At 38.7% G+C, this 24,020-nt stretch overlaps 1 protein-coding gene across 1 annotated transcript in view; it reads left to right on the forward strand.

Annotated features, from left to right (window-relative positions):
- The first annotated feature begins 2,369 nt into the window (after window positions 1-2,369).
- The window catches only part of NOX3 (NADPH oxidase 3), a 39,101-nt gene continuing 17,450 nt past the window's right edge, over window positions 2,370-24,020 (forward strand). Inside the window, 8 exon segments of the mRNA XM_053938626.1 lie at window positions 2,370-2,414; window positions 3,085-3,180; window positions 3,383-3,493; window positions 5,275-5,359; window positions 14,020-14,165; window positions 17,190-17,371; window positions 20,114-20,243; window positions 23,409-23,501. Coding sequence (XP_053794601.1) covers window positions 2,370-2,414; window positions 3,085-3,180; window positions 3,383-3,493; window positions 5,275-5,359; window positions 14,020-14,165; window positions 17,190-17,371; window positions 20,114-20,243; window positions 23,409-23,501 — 888 coding nt within the window.

Raw genomic sequence — 24,020 nt, forward strand, 5'->3', positions numbered from 1 at the left:
TCCATTATATTGCTCATCTTCTTCATTCATCAAAGACAAATCTGCCTTTCACTTCTTGAACATTTTTGGGAAATATTAAGCCAAGATAATGCAAAAATTAGAGAACACAGAAGTGCCACCACTTTGTACAGACTAATACAAAGCATATCCTCTAATACAGTCAGCAATTAAATGGCTTCAGCTGGTCTGCAAACTTACAGCACTCTGAGCCTCAGGATCACTTGTTTATCCGTCCATGAAAGTAGCAGAGTGAAGCTTATTAAGTTCATCCAGGTTACTAACAGACAGGAAAACTACGAAAGGGCTAGGGCAGAGTTCAGAGATAACTGAAATGATTTTGCCTTTGAGAAACAAGGCAGGCATATCTAATAATAAAAATAGGATAGCATAGCAAAATGAAATATGTATAGGTGTGTGTGTGCAGTCACACGCTAATAATTAGTCTTGCAAAGGGTAAGCACTGTTCAAAGTACTTTGGAAAAAATTACTAACAACCTCAGATAGAGGTTGCTGTCAAATAGAATAGAACTAACAGTGATTGAGGTCTGTAGCAGTAATTGATACAAACATTGACATTAATGCTGAGATACTTACATGGAACAATTCAGCACCTCATAAACTTCTTTCCATGCAAAAACTGACCTTTTAAGCTAATGACAGAGTTGCTTGTCTCTTGTGTGGGAACTCAGCATGGCCAGTACTGCTTTCTACCCAACTGCTGGAATGAACCCCTTTTAATCCTTTTTCTGTCTTTTTTTAGGACAGTTGTAGCTCATAATGATAAAACAATAACAAACTGGAATACCATTACATCTTTAATCAATAAAATGTCCTTTCCTGAGTCTTGTCTGAATGGTTTGTGCTAGAAATTTGCTGAGATCACTGCAAATCAGTATAATAAAATGATGTTGACAAGTTCCTTTGTACAAAATGAAGTAATAAAGAGCTTTTCTGTTAACTTTATGTTTTTATTGAGAGATGCCATACTCGAGACCACACACATTACCATTATATATGAAAAAAATCATAGATGTTTCAACAGACAAAGTGCAGTTGATTCATTAGCTCCTTTAACAGGACTGGCATCTGGAGCACATGAACTTCAAAGTCAAATACTGTACTGAGATGTGCTGCTTTGAAGTACAGCTGCTGATCCAGACAAATTTTGGAGCATAAACCAGCATATGAATCTGCTGTACTCTGAAAAAAAATCTATTTCAGATGCCAGTTTTAACTCAGTTTAGAAAATTGCTGTCTGGATCGGCTGAACTTCAAAGCCGAACATCGCAGTACTGCATTTCCCTTTGAAGTGCAGCTAATCCAGATAGTGGATTTTCTCTCCCTCCTATTTTTTTTTAAGTAGTTAAAATTGGCATCTGACCTTACTAGTATTTCTCCTTACCATCTGCACATTCTTCTTCTCTTCTCCCTTGTTTCCTCATCTTTTAACCTCTGAAAAACACAGCAAGTTTCACTAGCTTGTTAGCCCCTGCACTACCAAAGCTACTATAAAGGGGGTGGTTGTGGGGACAGCCTATATCGAGTTACATAATGGACAGCAGCCAATTACTGCACATGGCTTGTCATGAAGTTTGTTAAAAAATACTTAATTTCACCATCCAAGAAAAATAAAGCTCAGAGTAAATCCCTCATAAATGTTTGCATTCAAAGCATTTTTAAGACAGTCCCATGATTCTGCTAACTCATATAAACAGCCATTAGCACTGGTTTAAAAAGTAGCTGAGCTTGATAGCATTTCAACTTTCAGAAATTTTCAGTTATTTTGTCACAGAAAGGTCTCCTTCACAGGCAAGTCAGGAAAGCCTTAAGGAAATGGTTTTACTAGAGAAAGAATGAGACTACTACAAGCAGAATTTGCACAGCTTCTGGCAAGGGGAACCAAGGGTAAATGCAGTGCCTTCACCAGGACACACTCTCATATTATACACACATCAGGGATACTGCCATTTGCTACTGAATTAAAAGACAAATCATGAAGAAATGTTGCAACCTGTTCAAAAGACAAAAACAAAGGAAAAAAAACCCCACCCAAATACATGCTAATACAAGAGGACAATTTAATGACAGCATCTCTCATTTGCTGAGAAATAACTCTGGAGAGAAAAAGGACTGGACAATGACCAGCATTTTATTTACACAGATCATGAGACATGTCACTTGGGTGATCTGTTCTTGTCAGGCAGTCTTTAATTAGAAAATTCCTAGAGAGAACTCATGCTCCCACTAGGTGCTTATTAAAAACTAAAGACAAAAGGAGTCGGTAGAAAAGCCCAAGGAATGGACAGAGAACTCAAGTTACACTGAAAGGCAAGAGTCAGCTACTGCTAGCATAGAGAGAGACACTCAGGATGGGATGCTGGATTTTCAATGAAAAACTCTCAGTGCTGTTATTAGTGAGTATTTTTAGCATTAAAAAGTCTAATTGGATATATATAAATATTTTAAGCTTGTTTAAAAGACATTTTATGGTTTGCTTACAGTAATACTCCCAAGCTTAATGTAAAGCTTGCTATAAAATATTCAGCAGCCTTTTTATAACTAGTCTTAAAAACAATTTAAAGTCTTGGTGTTTTATTTTTAATTATTTTTAAGTCAATGTGCTTTAATCCTCAGATAAAGGGAGCAGGGGTTTGCAATTAGAATTGAAATTATATTCTGATTTATTTTCAGACAGTTTGGTGAATTGTATATGGGAAGCAGAGAAAGGGATTTCCTTAGTCTTAATTCCCTCCATTTCTGTGATTTTATAATTTTAGTGTTTACTTCCTTTTTAGAGACCAGGTTAAGGCCTGTGCTTAAAAGCAAGTTTACCGTGACACAACAAACATCATTGATATAATTTACTTGAGATCTGGGGTAGGACTGTAACCCTGAATTTGCTAAAATACAGCCCCATTCCAGCAGGCATTTTTGATTTCTATCATCTGCGATCAAGAGCTGCATTGCACACTGATTTTGAAACATCTCTCAGATTCTCTTAAAACTATAACCACACCCAGTTTTTTTAATATGCATTAAAAAATACTGTAAATATCACTAACCTGTAGTGTTTCTGCTTTGTAGCTGGTGTGGCTGGGACTGAACTTTTATTTGTTCATTGATACCTTCCACTGGTATGAAGACGACAATGCTTACATTTATACACGGATTATGCTGGGAGTAAGTACAAGTTTGATGGTTAAAGGGCTTCACAAGAAGAATGTATTCATAGTCTAATTTTATTTACATCCTTCATAAAATTTTTGATGCTTCAAAAGTAATTTTCCCATATAAGAGCATTATATTAATATAGTATTTTCTTTATTTTTCTCTTCCTATACCAAGCTTGTAATTTAATTTCTTTATGCTGTTATATATATAGTCAACCCTGGCTTGGGCAAGAGCTTCTGCAACGTGCCTTAATTTTAACTGCATGCTAATCCTGCTACCAGTCTGTAGAAACCTTATTTCATTCTTAAGAGGAGCAAGCATTGTAAGTACCATTTCTCAAATAGCCATATTATTCTCTCTTTTTTATTTCTGTAGTTCAGCAGTATTATCCATATCAAACATTTTCCAAGGAATTTTAATTTTTGATAGAGAAGCCTGTACACTCTTGCCTAGTTATTACCATTTAAATTGTCAGTATTCATGACTGAAGAGAAACAAATGACTTGTTTAACACAGTGCTCTAAATGCAACACTGATTTTGGCAGCTGCTGCATAGCATGGTGTCATGAAGAGAAAAGTGAGAAGCCACAAAAAAGGGACATAATAATGCCACTTGGCCAAATGGAGAAAATTCATATCCATCATGTGTATTCTCTGTAGATGCAAAGTGAAAATCAGACAAATAAAATGTCCAGATAGATAAAAATGTTCTAAGGATAACAATGAACATGTTTAAATGCTTCTGTCTGAGTGGCCACCATTCAGGTCTTCATTTGAGGTAAATGCATTTTTGTAACAGGCATTCACACTGACCTTGGAATCACGCATAGGAAGTACTTAAGGCTTCTATTAGCTATAACTTCAACTTGTATTGAATTATTAGAGTCAGAGCAATCCCAATGCCACATGTTTGGGTAAAAAATCGCTGATCACTTCATGACTCCAGGAACAACAGGAATTTGGAAATGCTATTTTATAGTAAGATGGTTCTTATTTCAGTTCTGCCATTTCTTGTTTCTGTGATTTTTAGGCTTAGATGTTGAGCAGTCTTTAGGCTGGGATTCAACACTTATATAATTGCTTGAGTTCAGGAGTTGAACATTTACAAAAAAAAAAAGGAGAAAAGGTGTCCTGGCCTTCTGAACCAGTTTGTGAATCAGCACAGGATATATGCATGCCCACTTAGATGCTGAGTTAAAAGCGCAGAGAACTGGAACTCTTCTCACAGAGAATATTTGGCTATTCTGGACAATATTCTGCTCTTGAGGAGCATGGTACAGAGCAACTTGACTGCTCCAGCATGGCCAGCACCGGGCTGGATCCAGAGCCTCTCCAAGGAGGTGTAGTGTTTTGACATCACATGCTGTGGTGCTCCAGATTTTTTGAATACTTATTAGCTGGAAAACAACGTGGATACATGTCAGGATCTTTGGCATGGCGCCATGCCAGGTCATGTGAGCAATCCAGACACCCACACCACCACTCAGAGACTGAATTCTGTTCATGAGTGCTGTCTGGGTTCCAGCAGAGCATGTCGGTTTTGGCTCAGTACAGCCGGCCCCTGGCCCCAGGCTGGCTCTGCACTGGGGCGCCCAGCGGGCTGTGAGCACACCACTGCCGAGCCCTTCCAATAATGGGAGCATGGCTCAGTAACACATCAGCATGCAGCCACCTGAGGTCTAGACAGCCTCACCCTCCTGGGGTGTGCATTTCCTGAAAGCAGAGAAAATGCTTTCATTGCAAGCTGGCTTTGCCAGCACTTCAGCTCTGTTATGCTAAGCTCACAAAGCAGTGGTGGCCCAGCCTGGTGTCCTTATACCTGCAAATGAGTTAATGTCAGCTCAGATAAACCACTCACAAATCCCAGCTAAGTGTGGCAGAGTTTTATCAAACCCTTTTTTGAGCCCCTATATAGGATGAATAGCTTGAGAAACCCTGGAGTGCCACTCAGGAAAGTTACTTGAGTCCTAAAACTAACCCTAAACTTCCACTGAATTCCTTCAGCATTCCATTTTCAAATGTACTGAACTCTTCTCCTCTCCAAAATGTGAGATGTAAACACCAATAGGAATAATATAAAACAAGTTCTGCTTTTTCACCAAGTAGTGTGGAGGAGCATTGAAGAGACAGCTTGACAAAAACATCACGTTTCACAAGATGGTTGCCTATGGAATAGCGTTAAATGCAAGTAAGCTTTTTTGGTTTTTTTCCTTATTTGCCTTTGAACTGCTTTGAATTTCATAGTGATTCTGCCTAATGCTATAATCCCCATCAGCCCTGAGATGTGATATTTTAGTGCAATCATTTGTTGACTGCAGCTTTAAATGTGTGTAGGAGTCCCATCTGATTAACCATTTGTAACCTTTTTTGCTTGAGAAGAGTTTGACTGTTAAGGAAATAAACTTTCAATCTGAATAGTAAACACCAGTAGCCACTTAATTAATCTGAACAAATTGTATGTCCTTAAAATTTAGTGTAAATAACTTTCATTGAATCCCTGAGGGTAGATGTTTGGGGAGATGACATAGCATTACTGTCTGATTCTGTAAGGAAATGATGCTTATGAGTCGCACAACAAATCTGCCCACCAATACATCTTCACTAATTTTTCAACCAGGTAATAAATTTATTCTGAATTTGAGAGAGGCAGGTGTCTCAAAAACAATGGATTTCTAGATATTTATTTTTAGTAGGTGACTGATCCAGGAAACTAATGGCCCCCTTGAGGGGAAAACAACAACTTGAGATCAAAATTTATCTATTCTGTTGGTCCTAGTGACTTACTGAGGTGCTTGTTCACCTGGCTGGGAAAAAGACATGGCACCCTCCTGTTCTCTAAGTAGTAAAAGGACCTGGAGAAGTCTGTGGGAATTCAAAGGACATGAGGGGAACAGGAGATAGCTTGAGGAAAAAGGATGTACAACAACAAAAGCCAGTGTGAAGAAGTACATGAGCACACAGAGATGGAAAGGTATCTGTGATAGAGATAGATAGATAGATAGATAGATAGATAGATAGATAGATAGATAGATAGATGACACTTCTCTTAGAAAATGGGAAGGAGACAGAGGAATTAATCAGGGCTACTTGCAAGTATGAGACATTGCAGGGTAAATGTTCTACCCCCTAGGCCGTCAGGGTGGATTCTGGTCCCAATATCTTTTTCAGCCTGAGTGAGAGAGCTGCTTTTGAGTGTCTAGGCTGTTAATGTCCTCATGCCGTGAGACAAGAATTTGAAGTCAGGATTGCCAACAGGAACCAATAGCTAAAGTTTGTCTTCTGTATGTCATGATAAAGAATTCCAAGGGGAAGGCTACAGGATATACACATTTATCTTACAGTGTATTGTGATTAATTACTTATCTGTTATGTCCACTCATACATCAGAGTTCAATTTCACTACAGAACAGATTCCTACAGAGTGCAACATTGCTTCTTTAATTAATAAATCAACCTAGGAATATAAATTAACCAACTTCTCTTGGTTTATAATAGGTCATGTTCCAAAGAGAAAGAAAAACTTCACAGTCAAACCTTTTATGTTTTTGGTTTTATATTAATATTAAAATGCTTGCTAGTGCATTAATGTGGACAGTTTGGGAAGTGCAAGTCTATCAGAAAAGTGATTGCTTTAATGGTTTCACTAATTTCAAGGAAAAAGACAGAGAACCCAATGTGAAATGACAGAAAGCATGATCATATAATTCTCATTTAAATCACTCTCTAGGGAGAAATCAAATGTTAATTTTTGGGTTGTTATTTAGGTTGTTGTTTTTTTTTTTTCCTAAAATATAAAATATAAAAGTAGTTGGTGAGATTTTGAGAAAGAAAACAGAACACAAGGAAGTCTAATAAACAATGCATGACAACCTATGAATTCCTGCTTCCATAACAGTCAAGTGAGAAACATTTATCATATTTAGAAAAACACTACATCACTGAATAGCGTTAGACTTGTGTAAAGAATGGCCAGAAACTCAATTTCCTGAAATTCAATTTTAAGTTCATAGAAAAATAAAGTCTACAGAACACATTGTGACAGAAAAGCAGCATTTCAGAGTGGTACCCACAAGTACACTGAATCCTTTTCAATAAAATCTAACAGTGTTAGAATGATGTGTAAATAGATGCCGTTTTCCTCTCAACTGACACATTATTTATCCTAGTACTAGCTATATTGCCTTTTATTACGCAAAAACACAGTCAGCTCCTATTAGTCTATTGCAATTTAGTAATTCTCAGTTAAATGGATGTTCAACCTTGTATGATCAATAGACTAAATGTGGTAGCAAAAAGTTAAACCAATTTGAAGATCAGATCAGTAAGCTTAGCCTCACAATATAAAATTGTAAACTCCTTTATTATTAAAGCAACATGTATTCATCTTGGCTTGCCAGGTGGTGTTATTCCAGCATATTTATTTAATAGTGTGCTAAAAATAGTCAGTGCAACATTAGTATTTTCTGGCTCCTAACAGGCAGCTAGCTCAGCTAAGGTGTGCCTGGCCTTGGAAAGAGTACATCTGTACCTTTAATTTTTCATCATCTCTAATACAAATTCAAGAGCAGGCTTTAATTGGTCAGGTCATAAAGGAGTATAATTAGAGACTAGTGGAAGAGGGAAGTTGGAGGAAGGAGAGAGAGTAAACAATGCTATCTATAATCAAAGGCATCATTGAAAATTCAGTAAAGGGAATTCTGCTTAGTTTGGCTTCCTGCATTCTGCATGTGTGTCTGTGATAAGAGCTGTCTGGAAGTTATTCAGCCACTAATAAATCTTCCTTATAGACCCATAACTCTGCTAGAATAAAATCAGAGTTTCATGCACTCTCAGTTTGATCAGTGCAAATAATTCTGTGTTTTGTACTGGAAAGAGACTTTTCAGTTGAGACACAGTGGCCTGAAACTTAAAGACACCACAAGAGATAGTAATAGTATTTTCTACAACACCTACTTCTTACTGTACTGTTTTTACCCTCTCAAAAAAGCCTATTCATACATTTTCTGAAGTGGGGAGTGTTGGGGGCATTTTCCTTTCTTTACTTTGATATGTTAGGCTTATCTTAAAGAATAAATTACTTGCATTTTTTTGGTGTTTGCAGAAAGGTCCATCAATCTTTGAATTATGATATTAATAAAATTTAAGCAATTAAGGGAAAATAGGGAAGGACAGCAAGGTTGATTGGAGTTAGGCTGTTTGAAATGTTGATTCCTGCTCCTTAAAAATTCCAGCAATGTGTTCTTCTTTAAAAACATGCAAAGACCAGAAAGAAGTATAGTGATGCCAGGTGTGCCTGGCTTCTGACAATCACTGAAAAATCTATAGCTAAAATTACTAGGAAACCTTTCCATTTTTAGCAACCTTTTAGCAAACTATGTGAATGGCTTTGGTGACCTGAGCCACATTTTTGTGTAAATTATTAAGTTTTCAGGGAAGCAGATGCCTACTTCAAAAGAGGTCTAGCTGATACCTCAGTGTTGTACTTCCAGAAATTACAGAAATTCAAACTTCCATTAAATGTCTTTTTTTGTTTTTTAGTCAGATTGTTTAAATCCAGACTTAGTGAAAGTACTAGGAAGGAAACAATATTAAACTGAAGATTGTAAGCTCCCAGCTAGGATAGAAAATGGTCCAAGTCATGTTCTTTGATGTTTATAATCATTCTTAAAAACAAAATAAAATGCAAGCACATGTGTGGTCACTATTTTAATTTTTATACAGTCCACAAAGACATCATGAAGTTGAATTAGGGGTTCTGAATAACTAGGAATGGCAGAAGACAATGGGTGGCAAAAAGAACCCCAGCTTTGGTCAGGGGCAGAATTCTCCATGCCTGGGTTATCTGCCTGTAAAGTTGTTCTCTTTGCTGTGGGCAGAAAGACCAGGATTTGACCCTTTGACTTTATCATGATAGGCTGGTTAATCAAAATGTTTAACTGCTAGCAGCAAGATCCAATTTGATTATTATCCTGTACAGGCATGCAGAAAAAGATAGAGTTAAATCTTGTCCTCAGATAAACACATGAAATTTCTGTTTAGTTCAATGAAAGTTGTGCATGCTTCACTGAAGGCACAATTGGCTGAATAAGAGTAGCTAAATTGACCATACTTTCAAGATAATTTAATTACATCTCTTTGTATTTAAGGATATGTACAGTAAACACCATGATCTAATAGCAACCCTTTTCCTCCCTCTCTCCTTCCAACAAAGCCTTTTATTTCATCTCAGAGGTGGACTAGATAGAACATCTCAGGGTCAAATACAAATTAATGCATGTTAAGTGCTTCAGAGATTCCAGATGTCATTAAAAACAAAAATCCTTCATTCTTCATAAACTGTTATAAAAAAGAGCTTTGTTTAAAAGATTGGGTGATTTATTCCATATGTTATATTTGGACATGCAGAATGAGGAAAAAGTTGAACCGAAAATTCCGAGATGTAGTCCCTTAAACTTTGCCCTCATGGTTAACTCAGATAAGTGGTGTGGAGGAAAGAGCTACAAACTGTGGTAAGCTCAGATTTCAGAAATCTGCATATGTAATTTTGGAATTGCTTAGTAAATTCTATACACTGTAGATGCGAAGACCTTCAGAAAATGCACTTTAGGGATGTAAAATATTTTAGTTAATGGCGATGTGTTCGGTGCCAGAATTTTTACTCTGCTACAACTATTATAGATTAAATGAACCACACTGAAAATGGAATTATATCTTTGCATTACTCCTACCATCCAGCTATAATTCATTTTTAGATTGCATCATTTTTTGCTAGCAGCAGAAAAAAACCCGTCAGAAGTATTAATCTAATAATAGTCCAGGCAATATCTAAGATCATGGGAGACTCAGGTAAACCAATATATTCAGTACATCATTAGTTTGATTGTGATATTTTTCAATGTATCATTATTCCCTGTACATTAACATCTCCCACAGAATAGCTTACTGAAAATAAAAACAACAACAAAAAACAACAACTCTCTCTCTTCCTGTTCATTCTGGAAGTCTTCTACACTTGTAATATACTCTACCTATCAGATGAAAGCTGGAGAGAATGCCACCCAGAAGGGAAGGTGTGGTAGATCCCAAAGAATCTATGATGATGTTTCCATTGACAGAAGCACAAGGAAACAGAACAATGTGCACATGGAAAAGACAGCGTCCTCTGATAGCCTGCAGAAAAGCCTTACTAGGCTAGGTTGCTGGAACTGGATCTCTTCTTCCAGGGGAAAGTTGCAACATGAGTGCTCCTCACCAACTATAATCTCAAGACCTTCTTGAGAAACTCTATCAATTCAACCCGTTTTTCTTCTGTGCAAGACTGGAAATGCTCTGTTAGGGAATGTGGAACTCTGTCTGTCTGGAGAAAACTAGCACCTCATTTCACTCTCAACACTCAGCATCTACCAGATAGCATTAGATATCCTGTCACTGCTGACATGACTAGAACTCATGCAAATCATGTAGAATCCTGCACTTTGGGGAAAGTACAAGATTTTGTAGCTTTCTAAACAACAGAAATGTCATCATTTCATGTGAATATTTTATAGTCTGCAGTATCACTTAAAAAAATCTATTGTTTTGAAGGTGAAAGAAGATAGTGCTATGAACAGAGGTTCAAACTTCCACAATTAGTCAATGTCACAATTCTAAATGAGCAAAGATAATCCAAAACCTGCAGCTGGCAGACTGCAGGCAAGCTTTGGTAAAACAGCACTATGGATCCTAACTGTGTGAAACTCTCCTGGTGCCTAGGCTATGGGGACTATTACATCATACCAGAGTCATAAAGAGCGTCCTGTAGGTATAGAGGGCAAGAGGACCAAGTTACAGTAATCATTCATAGATGCCAAAATAAAATTACTTGGTAGAAGTCCACTTAGAGACTCATTGTCAGGGTTTTCCATCCTTTGAAAGTTTTCTTTCCTCTTTCTCTTAGCCCATACCAGACAATGTGCAGTGTGTAACTCCACAACTTACCAGAGACAGAAATCTGTTACCCCACACTCCTCTCCTACGAGTGAGCTCTTTCAGATGTCAAAGAAATCAGGTCCTCATCAAGCAGCGACTTGGTTCCCTTCCAGCTGGATCAGATAACATCCTTACCAGGCCAACACATCTGTTCTGAAAGAAACCCCTTGTAGGAACACTTCCCCCCTTCCCACTCAGCACTTAAATGTGCTGTTACACTTAAATATATAAACAGTGATTATATACTGTTTATGCATCAGTTGTACACTGGAGAACAGATTGCCACAGCCCCCACACAGCTGCCACCTAAACCATCCAGCTCAGAGCTTGGGCTCTTGGGTTTTGGCAGTCTAAATCCATTTGCTGCTTGTGGTCCAGTGTCACCTTCCTTCCAGTGCTCCCAGCACTGCTGGGGTGCTGGGAGCACACTCTCATGCACAGGCTGCAGGAAGCATCTTTCACTCGATGCTGGCAAGGCTGTTTCACATGCAGCACCTAACCCATAACAACACGTGCAGGACATGCCAGGCCACTGAGTCCAGTACCCTCTGATGCTCACAGTCATGTCATGCGCACCGTTTCATAAAATGAACAACCTTTGGCTGAAAGCTGCTTAGATTGCTTGATCCCATTATCCCATTTATCAAAAGGTTATTTTAGAGTCTCATTCCTTTGATGGCTTGAATCTGTCTTCTAATTTCCAGGCTCACTTTATCTCTCTGCAGTTCATACCCATTTGGATTTGGTCTCCATCCTGCTGAACTATTCCAGCTTGTAGAAATAATTTATTATTCATTGGGCCAAAGATTCAGGAGAAATGGGAGGTTGATTTTGCAGTTTGGGTGCTCAGGATATTCACTTGGGATGCCTATGTCAATAAATATTGGATTATTTTTATTAAGGGTTTTATCAAGAGACAGCTCAAAAGAATAACCAGTCAACCCAGTGACTAGGACATGTGATTTGGTTTAAAGCCTTACTTTAAATTTAATGTAACAAGGATTTTTAAATAGGTCTTTCATCTCCCAGTGAATATCTAAGCATGAGGCAATGAGGTGTCAAGAAGTGGTGGGGGAGTCCCTAAGTTAACATTACATTTTGAATGAAGTGCATCCTGACAATCAACCAACCACAGTACATCTACTGCTTTAGAAGGATCATCTCAGAAGTACAGAGTGAAAATAGCCTCTCTTCAGTATGGACCCATGGGATAACTTACTGTTAGGGGGAATGTTTTACCTCCTTGCAATGGCTGCTTTAACCATTTCCATGCCCAGCATCTTCTTTAATTCATGCTCCCATGGACACAGACGTTCCTAGGTGCTGAAGAGGAGATGGACTCCAGCATGTGGAGTGAGTGAGCTCACTAAGTGGTTAGGCACATAAATGACCAGCAATACCAAGGTCCTTATGCATTTAATCCTGTGTTTGCATCTATGATTAAACAGTGACTAGTGTAGTAAAATATTATTTTCATCCACACGGTCACAATTTTGAAAAAGGTGAGAAGAGGGAGAGGGAGAGGGAGAGGGAGAGGGAGAGGGAGAGGGGGAGGGGGAGGGGGAGGGGGAGAGAGGAGAGGAGAGGAGAGGAGAGGAGAGGAGAGGAGAGGAGAGGAGAGGAGAGGAGAGGAGAGGAGAGGAGAGGAGAGGAGAGGAGAGGAGAGGAGAGGAGAGGAGAGGAGAGGAGAGGAGAGGAGAGGAGAGGAGAGGAGAGGAGAGGAGAGGAGAGGAGAGGAGAGGAGAGGAGAGGAGAGAGGAGAGGAGAGGAGAGGAGAGGAGAGGAGAGGAGAGGAGAGGAGAGGAGAGGAGAGGAGAGGAGAGGAGAGGAGAGAAGAGGTTTTCAGGGAAGAAGATCATATTTGGTTTACTACAAATACTGCCTTTTAGAATGGTTTTTAAATGGTCAGGGACAGAAACAGATAACCACTGAAGGAGAGATAATAATACAAAGCTAATTATAAAAACTAGAAATAGCTGTGCTGTAAACATATAATTATCTTTCATTGTCATTTTTTCATCCTTTGGTATTTAATATCCTGCATTAATTACAACTTGCATGTAATGGTTTGAGAGTCTCTCATATTGAAAAATGAAACTCTGCACCTAGCTTGATTACAACTTTATCTATGTAAGCCAACAATAAAACAAAGTCCTTCCTTTTCCACTCTTGAAGTTATACTCTTTCCACCCAAGAAAATAGTTACAGGGGATTTTTTACTTCAATCTAAGGCATTTTTCTAAACTGACCGTTTCATATACCTTTTGGGAGCAGGCCAGAAGTAGAGGCAAAATATGATACTCTGGACAAATCAGATCTAACACTGCGATTTGCTCTTCTCCCTTTAAATTCCTATGGATTCCCCAGGCTCCCCTGCATAAAGTAATGCTACAGCTACTTATTAATAGGGGACAGATTCTGAAAGCATCTCTAGTGTAAATTGCAAAGTGGTCCATGCCAAAACCAGTCAACTTAGTGTCCTGTGTAGCAAGGCCATAGCACATACTAGTATGTTAATTAAAAATAGGAATTTTAATGAGTTTACCTAATTTTGAACAACTTAAAGTAAGAGGCATACACTTTTATATCAACTCTCAAAAGGTCCTCCATTGATGACATTGGAGACTGCAGGGCACTTTACTGTAAAGCTGGGAGGTGAGCCTGGTGCTGTTCCTATCCTCTCCACTGTGAAGCAGTCGCTTCATATTAGACATGCAGTTGATAAAATTCTCTTTTTACTGTCAGCTTAATTCATGCAAAACTCTCAATTTATGCCTGAGCTTTTCAAATAGTTCAAAGTGTGCATAATGAAGTTCCTTCTGGCACTGTGGGCACATACAAGTGTGCCTGTAATTTCACACCACTCCTTCTCTCCTGCAGCCATCCATATTGTTGCCCACTCCATCAACATCGAGCGGTATCATTCCAGCCAGTCAAAAGAAGCTGGAGAGTTACGGAATAAACTTTCTGGTCTTGGCAAGAGCCCAAATGAAAGCTACTTGAACCCAATCAGGACCTATGAAACAGTAAGATGTCACTTTTTAGGTTTCCTCATCTAAAAAGCTTTCCTGTGTGGATTCTATTGTCGGTAAAACTGTATTTCAAAGCCTTTTAACCAGAGCGAGAAGGTGCTGCCAAAGGTTAACCTCAATTTCAGCTGAAAACACTTACTCAGAGCTGCAATTTTCAGGTTACTAAGCTCAAAGAAATGTCTATAGTATTTTAATTAGTTTGTCAGGAGACAGCTGGTGGGGGGAGGATAAGGAGTGTTGTGAAGAGTAGGCAATTAAATAAACCCGCAAAGAATTAAAAAAAAAACCAAAACTAAACTATCAATACATGGAACAAGAACAACTTCTTTTCAGAAAGAAAAATAACCAAACAGCAATAGCACTTCACAATATTTCTTTCACATTTGCTATTCCCCCATGGTGGTGCAGCACCTTCCCAATCTGGGGGCTGATTCTGCCTCATTACGTGTTGAGTGTGGCTGCTCAGGGAAGAGCACCTTCAAAACCATCCAGGGGGTTGCTGCACACAAGAAGCAGTGCAGGGGGAATCTAGAGCTGCTGTGTGCTCTTCAGAGCCTAGCAGAGCTACAGGATCCTCAACCCATAAATGGTTCTGCTTGTTTTGGGGAAAAGAGTGACTGTGCCCCCTGTCCACTTTCTTGGATAACCCACAACAGCATTATAAGCTCTCCCTTATAATATTCATAACATAAAAAAAAAGCTGAGCATACAGACAATGCATGTAAACCATGCAAAAGTTAATCAGCTTTTTCTTCCCATATTCCATTATAGCACACATCACATTTATGCTAGATGTTTCCTTGTGTTTCCTGTTTCATAGTTACGTATTACAGGGCTGAAATGGCCCCGGTGAGACTCCAACATATATTGCCCTGCTCTTTAGAAAATGCCCACACAGTCAGTATGAAATAAGGACTGAACACCATGGATTGGTGCTCTTTTGAATAGTGGTGTGCTCCACTGAAACAAGAAACCAAGCGAAAAGACGGCTGGACAACCATTGATAGGATTCAACAGTGCTTTTAAGCTGCAAGGCTTGTCCCATTTTCTTACTTACTTTCCAGTTTAGATAGCATTTGAAAACAATTTAAAATTTGAAGAAAATCAAGCAAATTTATGCAGTCAGTGTTATGAATACAAAAGTCTTCATGTTAGTGTTGACAACGAGTCAGGTTTATCAGAAAAGGACAGCAAGCCAAGGGCTCAGCTTCCCAGTCTTTCAGTACACCCAGTGACCACTTCCATTGCATGGCCATGAGATGCTCCCCAGGAGCAGAACAAAGCTCCCAGCCCTGAACAGCAACTTACTTCAGTAAGCTTTTTTTTTTCCCACTAAGCGGTCCCATAGTAATGTAATTGTAAGCTAGGCCTCTAATTAGCATTAAGATCCTAAATACCCTTGAGGAAGAAGGTTAGGATATTTTGAGATTCTTTCTCAGATTTCTTACAGCAATACACTCCACAATTACCTTTCAATTTGCAGCCTAGATTTTACTCTAACCTCTAATATTTATATTTTTTTTATCGCTCACTTGTGTCTCAGTAGCTAAACTCAGAATTAATAAATTATGAAAGGAAGCAAACAAAAGATTGTTTCTAACTTCAGAGAAGAAAGTTCTGAGATCAACATTCAGGCTTTCTTTTCAGTTTCATCCTACTGCCATTGAAGCAATGTACTGTCTTTGACATTTTTCCTTTTTTCATCTCAATATCCAAACTAGCCACTGTAGTGGAAATGTTCAAAATATCATCTAGATCAATCCTGTTAATATGTAGTAGGATCTGAACATGCTCTTCACAGGTACCCATTAGAAAATGTACTGTATGCTGTCAAGTGTGTGCATTTGAAAGAATGATTTTACTATAAAAAATAACTGTAAAAATAGTATTGTGGAATTTTATCACCTCCAGGATTTCCATATCAAATGAGTGCACTTTACAAATACAGTAGAGGGTTGTTTTTTTTCTCCTAGTGTATTAAGCTGTAGAACAACATCAGAATCCAGAAGATGTGCTGAGCTCTTCATTCCTGTGCATCAGCACTGGGAAAACAGATATACATGCTTTGTAGGCCAAATAGGGACTTCATTTACACTCTGATGGCATACTTAGCTTGATTTTCATCTTGTGTGTGAGATTTTTTACTGCTGTTCTTCATGATTTGCACTTTATAACTGCAATCAACATCTGACAGTTGTGTTCAAAATACATCTTCACTCTCACTTCAGTTTATTTTGGTGGGTTTAGACAGATATACCAGACCTGTGCTGACATCTGTGAGTCATGAACACGAAGGAACATGTTCCAGCCCAGCATATTAATGTTTCTTCATTGACAAGTATAAAAATGTTAATATAAATATGTATTTTTAAAAATAAACCTAAGTATTATGTAGTGTATCTACAAATAAATGTAAGGAACAGGCAAACAAGATGTATTTTTTTAGGTAAATGAATGTATACCATCGTTGAGTACCATTTCCAGGCTGCTACAGCCCCACAAACTTGGAAGTAAAATAAGCACAAAAGAGTTCCACACCTTTACAGTTGCAGGTGTCTTAGCAGCTCACATTTTCACTTCATAAAAATAAGCTGGTTTCTAGTGCTGTTTTCTTTATTAGACTTCTAGGTTTAATCTTCTCATTTCTCTAATATTTTTTCTTTATTTGTGACACACTAAGTGTGTAAGTAAAATTGATCGAAGTACAAATAAGACTGTCTAATTTCTTCCTTTCAATTCCTGAAACAAGTAAGTGGCAGCAAATATTTAAATATGTTTGGAATAAGCCCGAGTAGAAATGGAGCAGAGGGATGTCTTTCAATGCGGTTCTGTGGTAAAATGAAGGATTGCCTTGCCTCCATGTCTTGTTCTGGTTTTGTTCCTATGCTGAAGATTTTGGCTTCACATGGAATAGCAGCAACAGTAACAATAATAAAAGTAACAGAAATAGTAATAAAAATAACAGTTATAACACAAATCACTACTACTACCAATACTAATAATGTATTCTTACTGTAGAACACAACAGGGCAAGTACTAACCACAATAGCTGGAATAACTGGAGTTGTGATAACGGTGGCTTTAATTCTGATCATGACTTCGTCCACTGAGCTCATCAGAAGGTCATGCTATGAGGTTTTCTGGTACACCCACCACCTCTTCGTGGTTTTCTTCACTGGTTTAATAATCCATGGTATGGGGTAAGTATTTGTGTAAAACTCCATGGCGTATATGTACACAGTTCAAGATGAACCACCCAAATCTACAATCCCATGCTTTTCTACTAACAAACTGCTGGGATCTTTGGTGAGATTACAAAATGAAAAATTTCTGAAATTAAAATACTTCGCTTTTCTGAGGAATGAAAGCATCCTTCGGTTTATTCACCCATTTTTTCTACCATCTTACAAGCAGTACCTTATCAATGAATCAACTTTCATGCTTGGGAACTGGGGACATTAAAGATCAGGAATCAAAACTTCGTGGGTTCAAATTAGTAACGGATAGACCTTACACATAGCTCTTGTAAGGCATTTTGCAAGAGACCTTGTAGAAGCTTCAGAATCTTTTAGCATGTCATCTACCCTACAGTAGGTGTCTCTGTGGCCATTCTCCTGTTCCTGAGTAAAGTGATTTTGACATTTCTCTGGAAGGACCAGAACCCCAAATTTCCTCACCATACAAACATATTGTGTAGTAGTGCTAGGTACTATACTACAAACCAGGTTTAAATGACTACAGGAACAAACAACTCAGGCTTATGACTAGCCCAGCCAGATGACTTTCATGGGCAGAGATGACTGCCTGGTCACTGTTTCTCTCCCTGTTCCTCAGCACAGAAGAAAGGTCTCTCCTCTTAGTAAAGGACTCTGGTTCTTACAGTGAGGGGCAGCAGATGCATGGGACCTTCCCTGAGAAGCTCAGGGACTGATAAGTTGTCTGTCAATACAGAGTGAGAGCAGCAAGGTCCTTAGAACTGAAAACATTTCCATCTTCTGTTTTCAGCTCCACTGGCATCATCTGCTTCTCTCTTGTGTGCTATCCTCCACTTCCTTTTCTCATTTCTGTGTGACAGCATTCATATTAATCTACATTCACATTTTAATTCAGGGAGTGCAGTTTTGAGGTAAATCTCATGGTCTTCCTCACTCCCTGGACTTGGCTCATACCATGGTACAGTCCCTGGGCTGCATAATCCAGTGTTTGGGGTGGAAATGCACTGACAGGAACACATTGCTGCGTTCCAAGAGCTAACAAGTAATCCATTCACAGGACCAAGCCAGACCTAGTCTTCAGCCATAGGTAGCCTTCAAGTATGTCCTGTGAAGGACCCTCAACAATGATTGCTTTGCTCCATAGATCTTTTCCTTCTGGCTAGCTTGTGTGCACATGGCTGCAAGCTGTAGTTAAGATCTTCGGATTCAAGGGCAGTCATTTGGTGTTCACAGAATCACAGAATAGTTTGTGTTGTAAAAAACATTAATGACCATCTAGTTTCAGCCCCCCTGCCATGGGAAGGGACACCTCCCACTAGACCAGGTTGCTAAAAACCCTATCAGCCTGTCCTTGTGATCATAATACACTTTTTATGTCTATTTCATAAAATATTGAGATGCTATTGCCCACCACTAAAGTATGTACAGACCACGATTCTTTGACAGTGGAAGCCCACATAGCCATGTGCCTGTTCTCTGGAGGTACATGGATGCTTCATCATGAGGCAGGGAACAGGCCAGCACAATGGTTTGTGGTGTGTTACTTTCCCTACCTCTTTCCTAGTGGTTTGAGAGTTGTCACATCTAGTTTGGCTTTGAGTATTGAAGTTGGCCCAATTAATTAGTCCCATTTTACAAAGGCAGAGCTGCAAGCAAACACTATAGACTTTATCCTGGCCTGATTAAAATGCCCCCTCTCCCTCTCTGGCAAAACTTTTAGAATCTAACTTCAAACAACTATAATGAATCTTTTAAAATGTTCAGCTTTCTAAGCCATCTCTGTCTAGCCATCTGACCAGCACTACTCAGCCAGAGACTGCCCTAGAACTGGGGCACTGGCTGAAGAGCCCTATCAATACCATTCAATGAGCATTCTGCTTGCTCCAGGCTGGGAGTGCACTGAAACAGAGCTTCCTCCTGCCCCAGAACATCCCCTGCTAATGAAAAAGAGTCAAACCCCAACGTTTCATCCCCTTTCCACTTCTTCCTCCTTCCCAGGTGGCTGAACAAACCTCACTCAAAACTAACTTCTTTTCTTTCTGTCTGAACAGGCAGCAGAGGCAAACTAAGTATGGAAGGGAAAATTCAGAGAAACAATATGAAACAAACAGGGTTTCCCCATATAAATCTTCCTTCTCTGGCCATAATCAACACTAGGTGAAACACATTTAAACTGAACAGTAAGGATTGATATATTTTAAAAAATTCCCATCACTGACATTCTTAGAAGTAAGGAAGCTAGAATTTAGTATATTTAGACAGTATACATCTAATTACACTCCTCCAACTTTATTCAGAGCTTTTAAAAATACATTTAGAAAGCAGTAAAAGAAAGAGAAAGTCTGTCACTATTAAATTTTATCACTTTACTAAACAGTACCAGATGCTCAAATACAGAGGAGGTCAAAGAGCCTACTCCAAAGAACCTGGAAATCAGACTTTGTCACATACAGCAAAATGTAAATTTTCTATGCAAGGGCTCTCTCCATTTCAGCTGTGCTGATGGACACCAATACTACAGCACACTTCTTGCCTTTGGTCAAAAATTCACTGCAAAACTAAAGGAAAGATAATTTGAACAGGAGAGCAGAACAGTTTTGAAATTAAATGGCCAGTTCTCAAACTTTCATTTATCTCAGAACTGGCATTTGATTATTACTGCAAAACCTAGAGAAACACAGAAACCTTGGAAAGAAACATATCATTGATGAACATTTTTGTTTTAAGTCAGCTTGTCCGAGGTCAGACACCCCAGAGTCTGCTGCTTCACAATGTCACCTACTGCAAAGATCACTACTGGGAATGGGAGAATGCCACTCAGTGCCCTTTGCCAGAGTTTTCTGGCAACAAACCTGTGGTAAGAGTGATGTTTGTCTTCTGCTTTTAACTTACTGTCCTTTCTTGGGAGGCCAAATGTCTTAGGGAGCAGGGGACTGGAGCATGTGCCAGTGACTGGCACTTAGTGTCATGTTCAGAGAGTAGTTTCATATTCCTGTTCCAGGATCTCTCCCTGTGTATTATGATAGCGCTCCCAACCTCCTCTGTAATCAGTACCAACAATGCAGTGAAGAGTTTTGTATACAATTTTGGTGTCGTTAACAGCAATTTTTATTTATGGAAGATCCTTTAGCTAGAAAACACTAACTAACACTCTTTTTGAAGGGTATGAATATCAAAATTGTACTCTGATCTGTTGTATATGGTTGTTTTTAATAATTCAGTATCACCAACATCCTTGATGAGTTCATTGCACAAAGACAGACTCCAAGTGAAAACCTTATGAGGGTAGAGATACATAAAATACAACAGACCTGTAAAGCTAGGGATGCAAATTAATATTATTATTTTAACTAACAGTACTTTAGTATGAGTAGTTCAAATACCAAGGGAGAATAAGGTGCAGAGAAAATCATGTCCTTGCTTTGGGGCACACGCTTCATACTGTCCAGTCTTGATGTCTTAAGTTAGGTAAAAAAGAGAGAATTTGAAACAATGAATTATGAAAGGGAAAGGCAAAAGGCAGGAAAAATGTCCCACGGAAGGGTGATTTTGCTAGAACAAGATTGCAAATCCACAGGGGGTAATTAAGTAGCAGACTTGTACAGTATGTCAGATGTCTTGCATACAAACAAAATCATTTAACATTTTCAGCTCAAGATTTAGGTTGCTCATATGCAAGTTTCTGTTGTTTCTTCCAAAAAGAAAAAAACATACCAAAGGAAATCCTAAAGGAGAAAAATTAGCATTCAGTGTCTAGTAGCTCTTTTAATGGCTGACATAGATTTTTCTTAAACTAAACTATTGTTAGCCACTATCCAACCTGCATATTAATGAGAAAATGAATGCCTCTCTAAAAATTTCAGCTACAATGTCACCATAAAAATCAATACATGGCTACGCACCATGAATACAGACGCAAGCTTGCTTCCAACAGCATGTCTTGACATTAATTATCATAAAACTAACTGGAAAGAACTTCCACTTCTCTGTGTTAAACCTATTTTGTCACACTTTCCTGCCTACCCAGGGCCATACTTGCAAAGTCACATTACTTTAAATGAATTGTGATAATACCATATGGCATATAGATCATCTATACGAACAGTGCCTTGCTGGATGTGTAATGTGCTATGGCGTGATACCTGCTAGACACCACAGACAAATAGCACAGATTCACTCAGAGGCTAAAAAGCCACGGCGAGGTTTGTGCAGCACTGGCAGGGGCTAGTGCAGGTGGGGCAGCCTTGGAGCAGGGAGGGGATGGCCTTGTGGAGCAGGGAGGGGATGGCTGGGACACTGTGAAGTGACCAGAGGGCACATCACGTTGATTAGGGCTCCCGGGGGAGGGCTACCACAACAGAGGCCCTCTCCCAGTCACGCCACACCTGCTCCCCTGCTCCATATTTCAGCAGGTAGGAAGCAGCCCAGTCTGGCTCCTACTGGGGATGATGGATCATTTCTCTTGCACCCAAGGTGTCTGGACTTTTGTCCTCACAGCCTTGCCTGAGCCATCACTGCCCCATGTCAGTTCATTCTCATTACAGAAGGAAACACTGCTTGGGCAAGAATACTGATGCTCTGATTAGCCAGCCAGGAGCTGTGTAGCTTAGGAGGCCATGGTGGATGCCCCATTGTCCCAAACCAGCCAAGAGACATTTTGGATTGAATGCTCCATTGCACTGGGGAGATGGCACATTTAAAATCCCAGCTGAGCTCTCGCACAGGGTAGTCTGCAATCTTATCATTCCTGTCACATGCTTTTATTTACAGGTAGCACAAATGGAAGGGAGGAAAAACAGATCTTATCATTATTGTGCCTTGATATATGCAAATGTATTCAAGACATGAGATTACCCACTGCGCAGAGACAAGTCTAGTATTTAGGGACAACGGATGTGTTGAGTTTCTGCTTTAGCTGAGAATCCTGTGGCTTATGCTGGTTTCTTCCCATTATTAAATCATGCTTTTTTTAAATTTAATTTTCAAGAATTAACCTTGGGAAATTGCCACTCCATCTTCTTAGCACTTTCTAAGGAAGACACATCATTTTATGGCTTGCTTCTCATAAAAGACACTTTATAACCCTCTCTACCCAGCTTGTGGAGCAAAGTCAATGTTTCAGCAAGTAAAGTTACTCTTTGGCAATTTTAAAAGTCACATGATTGTGGAGTATCCAGTTTACTAGAATGAGAGGTGTAATTAAGGGAAGTGAAAACAAAATAGTATCTCTTCCTGGGGAAAAAAAAAAAAAAAAAACATTCTTTTTAAATCATGAAGATCCAACTATATCTAATTATCTCAGCTGTCAGTGCAACTTAGTGAAATGATCAGCTCAAATATTTGAATAGCCAAGTACCTCTGATTGTTACAGTGATCAGTACATAGGATTAGCAAGTACAAGCACAGCAATCATCTGCTATACTTAAAAGTATGACCAACTCAGTATCCCAGATCAAAAAACCTCTATTATTGATAAAGAGTTGACTAATGGATTAAATGGAAATGTATCCCATTTCTCTAATTGAATATTTGGGACTTAATGTTTTCTCATACACCATCAGAAAACTTACAGCTGACAATAATACGTACTCCTATCTACCTGCTTTGAAATACTTTAGACTTTGAGGAAAAAAAAAAAGGTAAATTTATGGGTAATATTGTATAACTGTATGTATCTATAAAGCTTCAAGTCCAATGACAACTATATGTAACAACACCTAAATAGATTAATCTTTGTCTTTTAATAGGAAAAGATATTAAACTATTCTTCTTGGCCAGAGTACAGATAGATATTAGCACTGCTTTTGGACTGTGTTTGTGAGGGAGTCCCATATGTCTATTCCACAAGAAAGCCAGAACAGCTACAGCAGCAACACAAATACTCTCTTGAGAAAGACAAACCAAAAATTACAGAAAATCAAGTAATTTAATTTTAGGCTACCTGCTGATTTAAACCAGAAAAGCAAAGCATTTTTGTAGACATTCAAATAAACACTGCTTTTTAATATGTAATTTTCTACAGGCTTGGAAGTGGGTTTTAAGTCCTATGGTGTTGTACATCTGTGAAAGAATTGTTAGGTTTTGGAGATTTCAACAGGAAGTTATCATTACTAAGGTATGTAACAAGGCTCGCATATCTGCAAAATAAATCCCCATTATATCAATAACTTTTTTATCGTTTTTAGGTAACTTGTCTATATTAGGAACCTCATTTTTCACTCCTAGCTTCAGCAACTTTTCAATCATTACCATGTTTTCAGCCAAGTATTGATTTACTTTTTGCATTTATTCCAATAGCAAATCCATAACAATATTCCATATGGGACCAAACTTGATTAATGAACTACTGGATTTCACACCACCATAACACAAACATCTGTTTGTGGTCTCCCTTTTTAATGAACTAAAACCATGTTCCACTGCAGTTAATGCCAAAGACTGCCTTGACTTCAGTAGAAGCATAGCTTTTACTTTAAAATCTGGAGGTTTCCAAGGAGATGAAGGGTTATATGATCAGTTAGCATATATAGTCAAGAGCTCCACTAATACCACTGCAACAATTTCCCCCAGCTGTGTGCCAAGGGACTATTTAACTCACATCAGAATAGATTGAGGATGTTGCCACTGAAGCACC

This window comes from Vidua chalybeata, chromosome 3, assembly GCF_026979565.1.
Source record: "Vidua chalybeata isolate OUT-0048 chromosome 3, bVidCha1 merged haplotype, whole genome shotgun sequence".
Taxonomy (NCBI): Eukaryota; Metazoa; Chordata; class Aves; order Passeriformes; family Viduidae; genus Vidua; species Vidua chalybeata.